The 17,158-nt window shown below is 34.6% G+C and overlaps 1 protein-coding gene across 1 annotated transcript in view; it reads left to right on the top strand.

The window, feature by feature from the left end:
- Nucleotides 1-14,867, top strand: part of LOC116600577 (pancreatic alpha-amylase) — a 78,474-nt gene extending 63,607 nt beyond the window's left edge. The window contains exons 2-11 of the mRNA XM_032360653.1: nt 5,944-6,157; nt 6,479-6,625; nt 7,456-7,653; nt 8,387-8,617; nt 9,750-9,883; nt 10,641-10,763; nt 10,858-10,957; nt 12,988-13,106; nt 13,216-13,341; nt 14,640-14,867. Coding sequence (XP_032216544.1) covers nt 5,944-6,157; nt 6,479-6,625; nt 7,456-7,653; nt 8,387-8,617; nt 9,750-9,883; nt 10,641-10,763; nt 10,858-10,957; nt 12,988-13,106; nt 13,216-13,341; nt 14,640-14,829 — 1,582 coding nt within the window. The 3' untranslated portion in view covers nt 14,830-14,867. The remainder of the gene's footprint in view (nt 1-5,943; nt 6,158-6,478; nt 6,626-7,455; nt 7,654-8,386; nt 8,618-9,749; nt 9,884-10,640; nt 10,764-10,857; nt 10,958-12,987; nt 13,107-13,215; nt 13,342-14,639) is intronic.
- Nucleotides 14,868-17,158: the final 2,291 nt, after the last annotated feature.

Genomic DNA, 17,158 nt, shown 5'->3' with positions numbered 1-17,158 from the left:
CCTCCCCAAAAACTCTTCTTCCTATTTGTTTTTAAAAACCTTTCTCTGGTGCCTGGGTGGGTCAGTCGGTTAAGTGTCTGCCTTCCACTCAGGTCACAATCCCCAAATCCTGGGATTGAGACCTGCTCAGGCTCCCTGCTCGATAGGGAGTCTGCTTCTCCCCTCTGCCCCTCCTCACTGCTTGTGATCTCTCTGTCTGAAATAAATAAATAAAATCTTAAAAAAAAAAAAAAAGAGAGAGAGAGAGAGCTGTTGGGGCACCTGGGTGGCTAGGTGGGTTAAGCTGCTGCCTTCAGCTCAGGTCATGATCTCAGGGTCCTGGGATCGACTCCCGCATCGGGCTCTCTGCTTGGCAGGGAGCCTGCTTCCTATTCTCTCTCTCTCTCTCTCTCTGCCTGCCTCTCTGCCTACTTGTGCTCTCTCTCTGTCAAATAAATAAAATCTAAAAAAAAATTAAAAGAGAGATGTCAAAAGAAACTGGAGAAATTAATGTTAATAATAAATTTGATTTAGCCTAATGAGTCACAAAATATTATTTCAACATAAATGGCATAAAATTATTTTTTACATTAATTTCTAATACTAATTCTTCAAAATTTGGAGTGTATTTTACACTTATAGCACATCTCCATTCAGACTAGCATTTTAGGATCTCAGTAGCCAAATATTGCCTGTGGCTATGATATTGGACATTACACCTCTAGAATTCTATGATAACCATTGGTGTAATACAGAGAATGCTGATTTGAGGTAGAATCTATTGTCAAATCACTGGCTCTATTTACCATATGAGCCTAGACAATTTATTCAGTTTATCTGGCATTAGTTCCTTCATGTGTACAAAGGTTTTACAAAGATTAGATTGTATCACATAATTTCTGACACTTTGGAAAATCATTGAGGACATCACCCATGTTATGCCTGAATTTTATACAATGGGTGAAATTTAGTCTTTTTTTTTTTTATTTTAAGACTTTACTTATTTATTTTGACACAGAGAGAGAGAACGCAAGCACAAGCAGGGGAAGGGGCAAAGGTAGAGGGAGAGCAAGGAGCCAGATGTGGGACTCAATCCCAGAACCCTGGGATCATGACAAAGGCAGATGTTTAACCAACTGAGCCACCCAGGTGTCTCTGGAATTTAGAGTCTTACGTTACAAAAATTTATTGATCATATAAGCCATTATGCTATGTGTTTTGTTAGTTTCTAAGAATATTAGGTAGAAGGTCTACCTTTAAGAAGTTTGGTATAGAATGATGAGCATGAAAATACTTAGCTATCTATAGTATATTTATAATATAAATCAAATATAGCTTAATAATGTCATATAAGTTAAAAAATTATCATACAGAGGAGTTATTAACTATGCCTGGAAATATCAGGATAAGCTTCAAAAGACGCTACTTCAGCTGCATCTGGAAGAAAGAATAGTTGTTAAGTACACAAGGATGTTGGTTAAGTACATAAGGATGTTGGGAGGTGATATTTGGAAAATCATGGAGCAATGAAATTGTTTGTGAAATGAGAGGGAATTTTAGTTTTGCAATGGATAAGTGTTAGGGTCTGCACATTTATGTCTACTTTCCCCCAAAATTTACATGTTGAAACCCTAACTTCCAGTGCAATGGTATAAGGCTGTGGGGCCTTTTAGAAGTAATTAGGTTTAGATGAAGTCATGAGAGTGGACTCCCATGATGGGATCGGTGTCCTTATAAGAAGAGAAAGAGACTGGAGCACTCTCAGTTCTCCACCATGTAAAGATACAGGAGAAAATGGCTATCTGTGTCTCACCAGACACTGGAACTGCCGACATTTTGATTTCAGGCTTCCCAGCCTCCAGATCTATGAGAAATAAATATTTGTTGTTGAAGCCACCAGTTATATGTTTTAACATATAAAACATATTTTATATGTTAAAATAATTTTATTTTAACAACTTGAACTAAGAAAGTAAGACTAATTGTGTTTACATGGTGGGTTAGAAGAAGGACCAAAGGAAAGCATTAGGGTTGATAGAGGAGTAATTATGGACCATAGTGTTCTGCATAACACTTCCTTAAAACGGGTACTTCCTTGTTTTTCCTCATCTTAATGAATGATATCACCAAATACTTTTCTATATTTTTTCTCTTTCCCTCATTCTTCAGCTCTAATATATCCATAAACCTATTGCCTTTCTGTCTCTGAATTATATCCTGTCAGTGCTCTTAGTCTAAGCCACTCACCTCTTTCCCAGATCACCCAAAAATTGCAACTGTTCTCCTTATCTCTACTCTTATCTTCACATAGTCCAATTTCTTCATGACAGCAAGTGTGATTTTCTTTTCAAATATACCAAACTTTCTTCACTCTGCTTTTTACAGACTCAAAGACTTTCTCATTATATTCTACAAGGTCCTAAATGATCTGGCCTAATAGACCTCATATCAGTTTACCCTTCACTTTATTACACATTGCTTAGCTACTTTTTTTTTTTGTTGTTTTAAAGATTTTATTTATTTATTTGACAGAGAGAGAGATCACAAATACGCAGAGAGACAGACAGAGAGAGAGATGAGGAGAAGCAGGCTCCCTGCTGAGCAGAGAGCCCTATGCGGGACTCGATCCCAGGCCCCTGGGATCATGACCTGAGCTGAAGGTAGAGGCTTAACCCACTGAGCCACCCAGGCGCCCCTAAATGTCACTTTGGTTTTTTTTTTTCCTTGGGTTTTTTCTGTTGTATTTTCCTCTAGATTGTTCTTTCTCTCATCTTCAAATGACTGGCTCCTTCTTATCTGTCAAATCCTAGCTGAAAATCATTTCCACAGAGAAATCTTCCTGACTTCCTGACTATTAAAATACCTTGATGACAAAGTCATTTTCTATTTTATTACTGTTAATTCATACTTGTTCTTACTGAAATTATTGAACTTATCTTCAGTTGTTTATTATTATTATTAATTCATATATTTTCTTTTTTAAATTCCTTTTTCTTTTTCAGCTTTTTATATAAATTCTAGTTAGATCACATATAGTGCAAAATTGGTTTCAGGAGTAGAATTAAGTGGTTTATCACTTACATACAACACCCAGTGCTCATTATAACAAGTACCCTCCTTAAGGACACTCCTTAAGGGCACTCCATAGGGCCCTCCTAACAAGTGCTTATCATCCTTCTAGCCCATCCCACACCCACTTCCCTCCCTCAACCCTTACTTTGTTCTCTATTATTAAGAGTTTCTTATGGTTTGTTTCCCTCTCTCCTCTTTTTTCCCCTCCCATATGTTCATAGGTTTTATTTCTTTTTATTTTTTAAGATTTTATTTATTTGACAGAGAGATCACAAGTAGGCAGATAGGCAGGCAGAGAGAGAGACAGACAGAGGGAGGAGGAAGCAGGCTCCCTGCCAAGCAGAGAGCTCAATGTGGGACTCAGTCCCTGAGATCATGACCTGATCCAAAGGCAGAGGCTTAACCCACTTACCCACACAGGCGCCCTCTTTCTTAAAATTTATTTTATTATCTTTTTTTATTTTTAAAGATTTTATTTATTTATTTATTTGAGAAAGAGTGCAGAGCAAGAGAGAGAGAGCTGTAGTGGAGGTGAGGGGCAGAAGGAGAGGGACAAGCAGACTCCCCACTGAGTCGGTAGCCCAATGTGAGAGTCGATTTCAGAACTCTGGGATCGATGGTGGATGTTTAACTGACTGAATCACCCAGGTGCACCATCTGTTTTATTTCTTAAATTCCACATATGAGTGAAATAATATGATATTTGTCTTTCTCTGACTGACTTATTTTGCTTAGCATGATAAATTCTAGGTCCACCCATGTTATTGCAAGTGGCAAGATTTCATTTTTTAAATTTTATTTAAATTCCAAGTTAGTAAACATATAGTGTAGTATTGGTTTCAAGAGCAGAATTTAGTGATTCATCACTTACATATAAAACCCAGTGCTCATCCTACAAGTTTTCTCTTTCAAACCCATCGCCCATTTAGCCCATTCCCCACAAACCTCCCCTCCAGCAACCTTCAGTTTGTTCTCTTTATCTATACAGTCCATATGGTTTGCCTTCCTTTTTGTTTTTATCTTATTTAATTTTCCTTCCCCCTCCCATTATGTTCAGTTAGCCAATGATTCATTAGTTGTATAACACCCAGTGCTCATCACTGCATGTGCTCTCCTTAATACCCATCACTGGGGTACCCCATTCCCCAAACCCTTTCCTCTGTAACCCTCTCTCCTTTGCTTCCCAGAGTCCAGAGTCTCTCATGGTTTGTCTCTGTCTCTGATTTCTTCCCATTCCGTTTTCCCTCCTTTCCCCTGTGGTCCTCTGTGCTATTCCTTATGGTCCACATATGAGTGAAACCATATGATAATTGTCTTTCTCTGCTTGACTTATTTCACTTAGCATAATACATTCTAGTTCCATCCACATTGTTTAAATGGCATGATTTCATTCTTTTTTATGGTTAATATTCCATTACGCGCGTGCGCACACACACACACACACACACCACTTCTTTATCCATTCATCAGTCAATGGACATTTGGGCTTTTTCCATAGTTTGGCTGTTGTTGATAGTACTGCTATCAACAAAGGGGTTAATGGACTCCTTTGAATCTATATTTTTGTATCCTTTGGGTAAATACCTACTAGTGCAATTGCTGGATCACAAGGTAGTTCTATTTATAATTTTTTGAGGAAGCTCCATACTGTTTCCCACAGTAGTCACACCTGTTTTTATTCCCATCAACAGTGTAAGAGGGTTCCCCTTAATCCATCTCTTCACCAACACCTGTTGTTTCTTGTATTGTTAATTTTAGCCATTCTGACAGGTGTGAGCTGATACTTCGTTATAGTTTTGATTTGTATTTCTCTGATTGTGAGTAATGTTGAGCATTCATATATTTTCTTTCCTCAGTAGAATGTAAGCTTCTTCAGAATAAGAATCCTGTCTTATTCATCACTGTATCCTGAAAATCATCCACATGCTTAAGCAAAAAGCAGCATTCAGTTTAAGCAAAGTGCTTATAAATGGTTTAAGTTTTCCCCATCCTATTATTCTCTTTTATAGGTTTTTACTAATAGTAGGAAAAAATGGGTTGAATTCATCAATTTAATGTCCTATCAGGTATAAGAAATATTTAGCTTGGGCCGCGTAGGTGGCTCCATCGTTAGGTGTCTGCCTTTGGCTCAGGTCATGATCCCAGGGTTCTGGGATCGAGCCCCACATTGGGCTCCCTCCTCGGTGGGAAGCCTGCTTTCTCTCTCCCACTCCCCCTGCTTGTGTGCCTGCTCTAGCTGTCTCTCTCTCTCTGTCAAAGAAATAAATAAAATCTTCAAAAAAAAGACAGTGAGTGAGAGAGAGAGATTTAGCCAAAGGGAGAAAAAACCAAAACACTGTACTGCTATAGGCATTGCATTAAGCATCTTATTTGATGGAGGTGGGGAAAGGGTCTGTTTCCTCAGTTCATGGGCATTCAACTTCCAAATAGTTTCTTAAATCTTAATGCAGACATTTAAATAGTTAAAAATTAGGGTTGGTGGTGTAAAAATAGAATTGGATTGAATATCCTGTTTCTTTTTGAAATTGAAACATTATAATGTTTGCAAATAAATAGTTAAGGCAGTGTTTTGACTATAAGTTCAGTTGGCTTTGATTTTGATTGTCCTATTAGTGAAGGACTTCAGAAATAAAACCTAATCCTAATTAAATAATACCTGATTAAGGATTCTTTACATATAAGCTGCCAGATGTTTAAAAAGGTTAATATTCCCTCAGTAAGGAAAACATTAAGTTCTAAAAGGTCATTTAGATTGTTTTCCTCGTAGGTTGTTTATAGATATTCTTCACCTGTTAATATTATCATTGATAATTCTTTTATGATTTTGAATAAACACTTTCTCTATGTGTTTATTCATGTTAACATTTACTTAGTAAAACATTTTTCTTACAGGAAGATAAATACTTGCTGGAAGGAATGCTGGCAACTTCAAAGCAAAATGAAGTTCTTTCTATTGCTTTCAGTCATTGGGTTCTGCTGGGCTCAGTATGCCCCAAATACCAAACCTGGACGGACAACTATTGTTCATCTGTTTGAGTGGCGCTGGGTTGACATTGCTCTTGAATGTGAGCGATACTTAGCTCCAAGAGGATTTGGAGGGGTTCAGGTGGGTATTGTTCACAGTATAAATTGTGGTTTGCTATGCTTATAGTAAATGGCTATCATGATCTGAATCTGTGAAGCTGAAACGTTTTACTGAGGAAGAAAAAAGTTTAGTATTGTTGGCAACGTTATGTTTTGTTTCTGATATAATCCTTCTTCAGCAGGATGTTTCCAATATGTTGTTAATATTTTCATGTGTTTGTTAAAAATGTAGCTGTATATGCAAAGATTAAGAAATTGTTTTAGATTATTGATTAGTCTCTAGAGTACCCAGTGATATAAAGTAACCCATAATTTGATACTTATTATGATTTTTTATTTGTAGATCTCTCCACCCAATGAAAATGTTGTGATTAATAACCCTTCAAGACCTTGGTGGGAAAGATATCAACCAGTTAGCTACAAGTTATGCACAAGATCAGGAAATGAAGATGAATTCAAAGACATGGTGACTAGATGTAACAATGTTGGTGTAAGTGAATTAAAGTTTCCTTTAAAAAATATTTAGGAAAATAATTTCTCCTCTCTCCTGCTTGTTTTGAAGAAAATGTTTTCCATATTTATTTTTTATTTTACTTTACACTTAAGCTATAACTGAAGTTTAATTATTACCTTATGTTCAGCTTTTGTGAATTTTTGTATATGTGCTATTTGTGTACTAAAGAAATTTAAGTCAAAGTTTAAAGTGAACTTACTTATAAAGAAAGTATCAACTTTTAGTTCTAAAACTATACAAATTTCTGGGGAATACTTTTCTAGTTAGGAATTGGAAATTCTCGTTGTGATATTTGCTGTAATTTTTGTATCTCCACCTACAATTCCTGGGTCTTCTTTCACATAGGGTTTTTGATGGCAAATAATTATATTCTTTTTGGCAAGGAGCATGAGAGACAATATTTACCTTCAGATGCTTAATAAATAATAAAGGCTATCTGCTTCTTTCTTAGGATGATGCATGGAAATTTCAAAGACCACTACTCTTTGCATCTCAGCTGATTCTTACCTCCCCCCCAAAAGGCTGCATTTTTTCATAGTTATGAAAAATAATTTTAATCATAATTAAATTATATAATTATAATTTTATCACATATATAAGAGTTATACCAAGATGATAGAAAGCAGATAGGTATTCAGTTCACATTAATTTCCCTTCACTCTTGACTTTTGATTTACTAAGAAGAAGTTAAAAAATAACAAAGACCTATTTTGGAGTGTGGTTAGCATACCATAAACTTCAGTCAATAATACCATAGATTATTACCCCTGTATAAGTCAAACTGAAATAAAAACTTTGTTTTTCAGGTCCATATTTATGTGGATGCTGTAATTAATCATATGTGTGGGAATGGTGTGGGTGCAGGAACGAGCAGTACTTGTGGAAGTTACTTCAACCCTGGATATAGAGATTTTCCAGCAGTCCCATTCTCTGGTTGGGATTTTAATGATGGTAAATGTAAAACTGGAAGTGGAGATATTGAGAACTATAATGATCCTTATCAGGTAATTAAAGAAAAAAACCCACAGTGATCTAAATAAAGAGCTATCTGTGCCTTTAATTATCTACATATAGTTTATTGATCTTCATTTTAAATACTGGCCTGGATTCCTTAGGAAAATAGGATTCCAACTATGACTCTTTAAAAGTACGAAACTTGAATTGATATGTAAAACATTTTTCCCAATTTAATTTGTCCCAATCAAAAAGCTCATCTACTTTATTTCCTACATACTCCCTTCTTATACTTTGAAAATATACTTTGAAAATATTTCAAAGGTATGTCCCTATGATCTCCCTGATATGAGGAAGTGGTGATGCAACATGGGGGCTTAAGTGGGTAGAAGAAGAATCAATAAAACAAGATGGAATTGGGAGGGAGACAAACCATAAGTGACTCTTAATCTCACAAAACAAACTGAGGGTTGCTGGGGGGAGGGGAGTTGGGAGAGGGGGGTGGGATTGTGGACATTGGGGAGAGTGTGTGCTTTGGTGAGTGCTGTGAAGTGTGTAAACCTGGTGATTCACAGACCTGTACCCCTGGGGATAAAAATATATGTTTATAAAAAATAAAAAATTAAAAAAAAAAGGTATGTCCCTACTAGAGTGTATCTCCAGTTCCTAATGCAAGGAAGACACTACAGAAATATGTTAATGAATAAATGAATGCATAATCAAATGGATTCTCAGGTAAAGGTGATGTTTTATGTATTGCTCACAAAATGTTTACTTTAATAGGTCAGAGATTGTCGTCTGGTTGGTCTTCTTGATCTTGCACTAGAGAAAGATTATGTGCGTTCCACAATCGCTAAATATCTGAACCGCCTCATTGACATCGGTGTAGCAGGGTTCAGAATTGATGCTTCTAAGCACATGTGGCCTGGAGACATGAAGGCAATTTTGGATAAGCTGCATAATCTAAATACAAAGTGGTTCTCTGAAGGAAGTAAACCTTTCATTTACCAGGAGGTACACTAATACATATATGTATCTGTATTTCATGAAATAATTATAATTTAATTTATAATTTAATTTATAATTTAATTCAGTAGAAAATAAGTGATAGGAGTGCCTGGGTGACTCAGTTGGTTAAGTGGCTGCCTTTGGCTCAGATCATGATCCCAAGCTCCTGGGATCAAGCCCGGCAGGCTCACTGCTCTCTGGAGAGCCTGCTTCTCCCTCTCCCTCTGCCTGCTGCTCTACCTACTTGTGCTCTCTATCTGTCTGACAAATAAACAAAAAAATATAAAATAAATTAAAAAAAATAAGTGATAGATTTAATTAATACAATTTCAGTTATTTATGGGCTAAATCATTTATATAGAAGAGTTTTCTTGAACCTCTTTTAGTGAGACAGTATCTAACACCTAACTCTTTATCACAAGAAGTTTTATGGAACTGCAGAGAATTTATTTAGGCTGCAGACATCTGTGTCTTTTACCATCTCCCCAGAGACCATTAGAAAAGACAGATAATATTACAGTGGTTTTTTTGAGCCAGTCTATCTGAGTTTACATCCTGGCTTTAGCACTATCATCTGTGTTCACTTAGGCAAATTGATTAACCTCTCTGTGCAACATTTTTTTTCATATGAAAAAAAGGGATGATAATCGTTATACTTTTGTCTAAATATTAATGAGTTAACATAGTCAAGCACTTACAAATGTTGTGAACCCAATATCAAGTGCTATAGAAATGCAAGCCTTTTTATTATCGTTATGTGCAAGACTAAAATTATGACAACATTCTCGCAGGCCAACAGTTCACCTTGTTATATTATTTTTTAAATATTGTAGCATATAATTTAGCACAAAAAAAGAATCTTTTTTTAGGGAAAGCCATTTACACTTTTTCAAATAATATAAATAGTTTCAAGCCATTTTCTATATAATAGTACCTTGTTGGTTAAATGTCTTTAAAGTTCTGATTTAAAATGATATTTCAAAAAAAAAAAAAAAACAAAGAAACCAGTAGACCTGAAGAAAATATTTTTTAAAAAAGGATGAACTTGATTTTAGTGTTTCAATTTAGGGCAATAAATATTTTTAGGGGTAAAAAAAAGTTTAAAAAATAAAATGATATTTCCCTATATTTCTACTAGGTAATTGATCTGGGTGGTGAGCCAATTAAAAGTGCGGAGTACTTTGGAAATGGCCGTGTGACAGAATTCAAGTATGGTGCAAAACTAGGCACAGTTCTGCGCAAGTGGAATGGAGAGAAGATGGCTTACTTAAAGTAAATGAAATATAATTTGTCTTTTAAATTATTTCAAAGATGTATTAGTCTTATTATCCCAATCTGAGTTAGCTTTGGAACTTATTTAGAACTTTTAAGGATTCAGTTACTAGTAATGAGGGTTATAGTTCCCCACACTCCAATTTATCATCTTTACTATTAAGAATGTCAATCATGAGGGTATCTAGAAACCCAAAACATACCCTAGAGATACTATATTTGACTCATGTTTGCATATAGTATGTGAAGGCCATGTTATTGTTAAAATGATTGCATCATTTATGAAGTACTTACAGGTGACTATTTTTAATTTACATATACTTATTTACATATTCTATATAAAATTATTTACATATATTGTCAATTATTTTCAAATATTAGAATATTTACATTATAACAATATAATATTGAAACCTACTTTTAATCCAGTTTTCCATTCTGTATGATATCACATGGATATTGATCATTCTGAAGTTTTATCTAAGTTATAATATACTAAAATCTCTAAAAATGACTTTTTTTATAGCAAAAATCTTATAACTATAATGTGAATGCAATACAAGTAATTCATACATTTATACATACATGGAATGTATAATGTATCTGCATATTGTTTATATATTTTTTAAAAACTCCTATAGAATAATCATTTTAATTAGAAAATTTCATTTGGGCCTGCTATACCAAAAGAACTACACATTTGGGTTATCCTAAAGCTATTGGAAAAGAATACATATCTTTGTGTGTGTTTTAATAGGAACTGGGGAGAAGGATGGGGTTTTATGCCATCTGATAGAGCACTTGTCTTTGTTGATAACCATGACAATCAGCGAGGACATGGAGCTGGAGGAGCATCTATTCTTACATTCTGGGACTCTAGGTAGGTAATAAAGCACCCCCCCCTTTTTTTAACTTACCTTTTAATGATGCTAAAAATATTTTCTTCTATGATGATATCATTTTGTAACCTTCAGACTGTACAAAATGGGAGTTGGATTTATGCTTGCTCATCCATATGGGTTTACACGAGTAATGTCAAGCTTCCGTTGGCCAAGGTACTTTGAAAATGGAAAAGTAAGTTTTGGTGTTATTCAAAATATATTTTTCTCAAGGAAGGGAATGGAATTTTGTTGTAATTGTACATGATGCTATTATATTTACTATTTATCAAATATTGACATGTAAACCTGATATAGGACACTGTTAGTAATGCAGTAGATATTAAAGAATTAAAATTCATGGTCTTTATTGTGAGAGTATTCAAGCAATACCAGAAATATGACAAAATATGAGTGAGAAATACACTCACCCCAAAGAAGCACTTAAAAGTAAGGGTATAGTGGGAAAAAAAAGAAAGAAAAAAAATAAGGATATAGTAAGGAAAATATGTACTTTTTATAAGTACCTACTTCATAGGGTTGATATAAGGATAAGTTAACACTTGTAAAGAACTTAAAACAGTACCTGCCCATAATACAAACAATATATTTTTTTAAATACTTTGAAAAAAAAGTTGTATGGAATCCAAAGAAATTATTCAGTTGAACTGGGATCAAATAGGGAAAGTATCTTTTAAGAGGAAAGAAAATATAGAGGAGGATATTTTAAAATATATTAAAGAGGAGAAATTTGCAAACTATTTTGGGAAATGTAAAGATAAGAAAAATATTTGAGGTAATAGAGGATATTAAATAGCAATTTTATTTATTTATTTTTAAAGATTTTATTTATTTATTTGACAGACAGAGATCACATGTAGGCAGAGAGGCAGGCAGAGAGAGAAAGGGGGAAGCAGGCTCCCTGCGGAGCAGAGAGCCCAATATGGGCTCCATCCCAGGACACTGAGATCATGACCTGAACTGAAGGCAGAGGCTTAACCCACTGAGCTACCCCGGCATCCTGAATAGCAATTTTAAAAAGGGAACTGAGAAATAAAATTATGAATGTATTTGGAAAGTTAGTGGAAATTTTTTTTCTTTTTTAAACTGAAGATTTCAGGGTGCTTGGGTGGCTCAGTTGGTTAAGCGACTGCCTTCAGCTCAGGTCATGATCCCAGAGTCCTGGGATCGAGTCCCGCATCAGGCTCCCTGCTCCACTGGGAGTCTGCTATTCCCTCTGATCTTCTCCCTTCTCATGTTCTCTCTCACTGTTCCTCTCTCAAATAAATAAATAAATTTTTTAAACTGAAGATTTCTGATGCATCATTGAATAGCAACTTCATACCTAAAGTAAAAAACACTTTTCACTACAAACCAGACTGATATTTACCTGGTTTCTTCCATTTTTTTTTTCTATGACTATCATTACAAGTGCCAATCAGAAAAGCACAATATTAAAACTTTGGTCAATTTAATAAAGAATATTGTGAAGTATTGATTAACACATTTATCTAGAAGAAAGAATGAAGGAAATGAGTGCTTATTTAGCAATTTATCATATTCAAGGCATTTTCATATGTATTATTTAAATTTTATAGCAACTAAACAATATCCCCGTTTTATAGAAGAAAATTAGACACAGAGAAGATATATATATTAACTAAGTTTTCTTAACTAATAGTAGTAGAATCTTTGTTTCCATTCTGCTGTTTCTGACACTGGAGTCCTTGCCACTTCGATATTATTGCACTATTGACAGTGATATTTATTAAAAATTCCATGGCAGGGACGCCTGGGTGGCTCAGTCGGTTAAGCCACTGCCTTCAGCTTGGGTCATAATTCCAGAGTCCTGGGATCGAGTCCCGCATCGGGCTCCTTCTTTCTCTGCCTCTGCCTGCTTGTGTACTTGTGCTCACTCTCTCTCTCTGACAAATAAATAAATAAAAATCATTAAAAAAAATTCCATGGAAATTCCTTGGAAAGAAAATAAAAGGGCAAAAAACGCTTACCTTTAAAATATGGCACTAGAGAATGAAAAATTGGGGAGACAATGGTGAGGACTTGGTAAAAGACTGTAAAAATACCAAGGGATTTAGATTCTAAATGAAGACAATGCAGAGACACAAGACAGATTAGGTTTGGTGTTCTGGAGAGAAAAGAGACAAATACATGAAATGTTAAAAGTCAGGGCTTTTAAAATTTTTTCTTTTTTTCTCTTTACTTAAGGATGTTAATGATTGGATTGGGCCACCAAATAATAATGGGGTAATTAAAGAAGTTACTATTAATCCAGACACTACTTGTGGTAATGATTGGGTCTGTGAACATCGATGGCGTCAAATAAGGTGGGCATTCTTATTTAGAGATGTCTTCTAATAATAAACATTCTTAACATTTCATTTCATTAAACTGTTAATGTATTCATCAGCATTTTATGTGGTATTATATTTTTAGGAACATGGTTATGTTCCGTAATATAGTTGATGGCCAACCTTTTACAAACTGGTGGGATAATGGTAGCAACCAAGTAGCTTTTGGAAGAGGAAACAGAGGATTCATTGTCTTTAACAATGATGACTGGTAAGCAGATCTCAATTAGAAATAACATTTTATACTAATATGTTCTTGATTTACTACTTTCTCTTCTTACACATTTACTTTTTTCATATCTGAAAAATTCCTTAGTGGATTAAGAAACCACAGAAATCAGAAGAAAAATATTGATGGCTTTTATTCTGATCTCTTCTTTATAAGGGTTCTCTGTTCTAAGTAGAGTGATTTTATGTGCATCCTTGCCTGTTACATGCAGATATATGAGGCACACACATAGGCTCACATATACACCCCACACAAAATACGCAGAATAGTTAATATAAAGGTTGTGAAATCACTAGAACTAATAATCCCCCTCCCTTTTTAAATAATGGAAAATTATTGCCTCAATAATTTGAAGTGTCTTTTTTTAGTTCTCTCTTTCAAGTATTCTTGTGTCTGTTTTTTTCTCTTTTTTTTCACTTCCCTTTCTGACAAATAATATATTTTTTAAAGCATATGTATAAAGAACCTGTATCTTATGGTTGGTCAGTGATTCACTTCAGGAGATTTTCAATTTTTGTTCTGAGACTACTTCTTACTTTCATTGGTTATACTTACATCCTTTGCCTCTAGTATATTGATTTCCTAATATATAGAACTACGACTTAGAAGATGTCTTTGCAAGAAGTTGAAATGTCTCAATTCCAAGGCCACTTTTCACTCATGCTTAATTCATTTTAGCCTACATTATATTTTACTGACAAAAAGATAAATCAAATATATCTCTTTCTTGCCAAAAGAAGCTATGGCTTCTTAAATTCTTCTTTAATTTCTGTCTTTTGGATGGGAAAAGCAAAATAAATTTATGAGAGAGCTTTATATTTAAAACCATATACTTCTTCATAAAATGCTAAATTATTTTTACTTCCAGCCCAAATTCATTTTCTCCTCTTGTGAAAGATTTTTGCAGAAATAACCAAGTTTAAATTATTGAAAGTAATTAGTATTTTGTTAAGTTTAGATGAGGACAAATTTAAAATATTTGTGTTTACCACAAGAAGTACTTTTATCTAAGAGTGACAATTCACTCAAATTTTCACTGATATTCCTCAACCATAATTTTGTGGTAATATTTACTGCTGACTAAGAAATTGCTAAGCTTTCTGTAAAATTACTTTTAGTTTTGGAACACTGTTCACATCTACTAGAGAGGTCTTTATATTTTCTTCTCACTGAGTCTTTGCTTAGAGTTCTACAGCACACAGTTAAGCTTTTAGAGATAGTCTGAAATCTTGCTTTTAATTGTGCTAAATTCAAGTTAAATCTTAAATTTTATTTTACAGGTCATTATCTTTAACTTTGCAAACTGGTCTTCCTGCTGGCACATATTGTGATGTTATTTCTGGAGATAAAATTGATGGCAATTGTACGGGAATTAAAATCTATGTTTCTGGGGATGGAAATGCTCATTTTTCTATTAGTAACTCTGCTGAAGATCCATTTATTGCAATTCATGCTGAATCTAAATTATAAAACTTGAAATAAATAAGTACACATACTCAGAGAAATAACCAAGTGTATTTCTTTTTGTGTGTGTGTGTGTGTGTGTATTCTTATAATTCATTAATTATTGGTAAAAGCTGTAAGTAATCAAATTGAAAAGCTCAGAAAAGCATAAAAATCACATATAATTATATAATTATAATGTAGCTACAATTGATACCATGTTGTATTTTAGAAAACTCATGATGACTTATTTGTTAAAAGAATTTCTAAGAATTCAGGGAGTCATCTTAACAGATGTGCTTGTTGCCATTAACACTATTTCCCAGTATGTATTTATGTATTTCTTCCATCAAGTGTTTCTAATAGTTAGGGGTGTCTGATTTAATTCTTCCCATACAAAGTTATAACATTTGAGTGACTTCAACTTTATGAAAGCCCTTTTACAGTTAATAAGTTAAAAAATAAACTTAAATTATGCAAGATATAAGTCTCAGTTATGGAACTCATAAAAATCTTCTACTTTCTCTCAATTTTTCTCTTCTCTTTGTAATGTCTTTAACTTGATGTAGATGTATGGGTTTTTTGTTCCATTTCTTAACCCCCATATGTATGGATGTAATTATTTAGGACTCTCATTATACCATATGTTCTGGATTTTCTTCCTGATCCTCCAGCTATTCATTTTCCTTCACCTTGACTTTTAAAGTGAAATTTGGTAAGGATCTCATCTGTGTCTTATAACTGTCAGTTGCTTTTCTTATGCTTGAGTGATAAAATAAAAGCCATAATTTGGAAACTCCCTCTTCTTTTCACCTGTAAATTTATCTATAATTATTCTTAATATTTTTATCATTATTATTTTGAGAGAGAGAGCAAATAGGGAGGGGCAGAGGTAGAGAGAGAATCTTAAGCAGACTCCATGCCCAGCACAGAGCCCCAACAGGGGCCTTGATCTCACAACCCTGAGATCATAACCTGAGCCAAAATCAAGAGCTGGGTACTTAACCAACTGAGCCACGTAGACACCTGGACCCTATTATTATTATTTTTTTCTTTCCTCCTGTCATAATGAAGAAAGTGTACTTTATTTTATCAAAGGCCATTCTTTTCACTTGTGTTAATACCGTTCCATTTTTATCTGGTGGGTAAAATTACCCTTTTTTCAGAGCACCTGAGTGGCTCAAGTTGGTTAAGCATTGGAATCTTGATTTCCACTCAGGTCATGATCTCAGGGTTGTGAGATCAAGACCCATGTGGGGCTGTCCCCTGGAAATAGAAACTACTTAAGATTCTCTCTCTCCCCCTCTTCTTCTGCCCCTCCTATCCACCTCCCTCTCCCTTTCTTTCTTTCCTTTTTTAAAGATTTTATTTATTTATTTGACAGACAGAGATCACAAGCAGGCAGAGGGGCAGGCAGAGAAAGTGAGAGGGAAGCAGGCTCCCTGCTGAGCAGAGAGCCCGATGCGGGACTCCATCCCAGGACCCTGAGATCATGACCTGAGCCGAAGGCAGCGGCTTAACCCACTGAGCCACCCAGGTGCCCCTCCCTTTCCCTTTCTTTAAAAAAAAAAAAGAAAATAAAAAAGATTATTCTTTCTCTTCTAATTTAATAGTCTTTCCTTTTTTGCTAGATTAGTACCCTGAGATTACATTTAATTAGTCTTCCAACTAAAAAATCCATGACTTCCAGAATTTTTCTAAGTATAACCCACTTATTTTCTTCCCTTCCTAGCTGAGCTGCTGTTTTTACCACATAATCTCTACATTTTCAACATTAGTCATTTTCATCTCCTCATTGTCCAGTTTCTAATCATGACTTCACTGAATCTACTCTTGTCAACCTCACCAAAAACACTGACACTGAATCTACTCTTGTCAACATCACCAAAAACACTGATGTTACTAATCCAATGTACTTCTCTATCTTCATTTTACTTTATTTCACAACAGTATTCGACATGTGAGCCAGCCTCTCCTCCTCTCTTCCTTCAGTCTCCATCTACTCTCTGGTTTTCCTTTTTTTCTCACTGGTGGCTCTTTTTCAGATTCTTTTTCTGGCTTATCTTCTGTCTGACCTAAAGACTCATTTGGATCTAACTCTCTTCTTTTTATTTATCCTCTTTCTTCTAAGTATTTGCAAGCTTTTCTATGGATTTAAAACACAGACTTTTACATGAAGACCTATACCTCCAATTCAGATCTTTTCTTGGACTTTAACCTCACATTTCTAACAGATGTTTACTCCACTTCAATATTCACAGATATCTTATATGCAATATATACAAAATGCAACCTTCAAAATTTTTTTTTGTAAGCTATGCCCCTCTTATGTCAATGTAGTTTTCTTCAAACAGGA

This window comes from Mustela erminea, chromosome 10 (genome assembly GCF_009829155.1).
Source record: "Mustela erminea isolate mMusErm1 chromosome 10, mMusErm1.Pri, whole genome shotgun sequence".
Taxonomy (NCBI): domain Eukaryota; kingdom Metazoa; phylum Chordata; class Mammalia; order Carnivora; family Mustelidae; genus Mustela; species Mustela erminea.
Note: the sequence above shows the minus strand (reverse complement) of the source record. Positions and strands in the feature narration are given on the sequence as shown.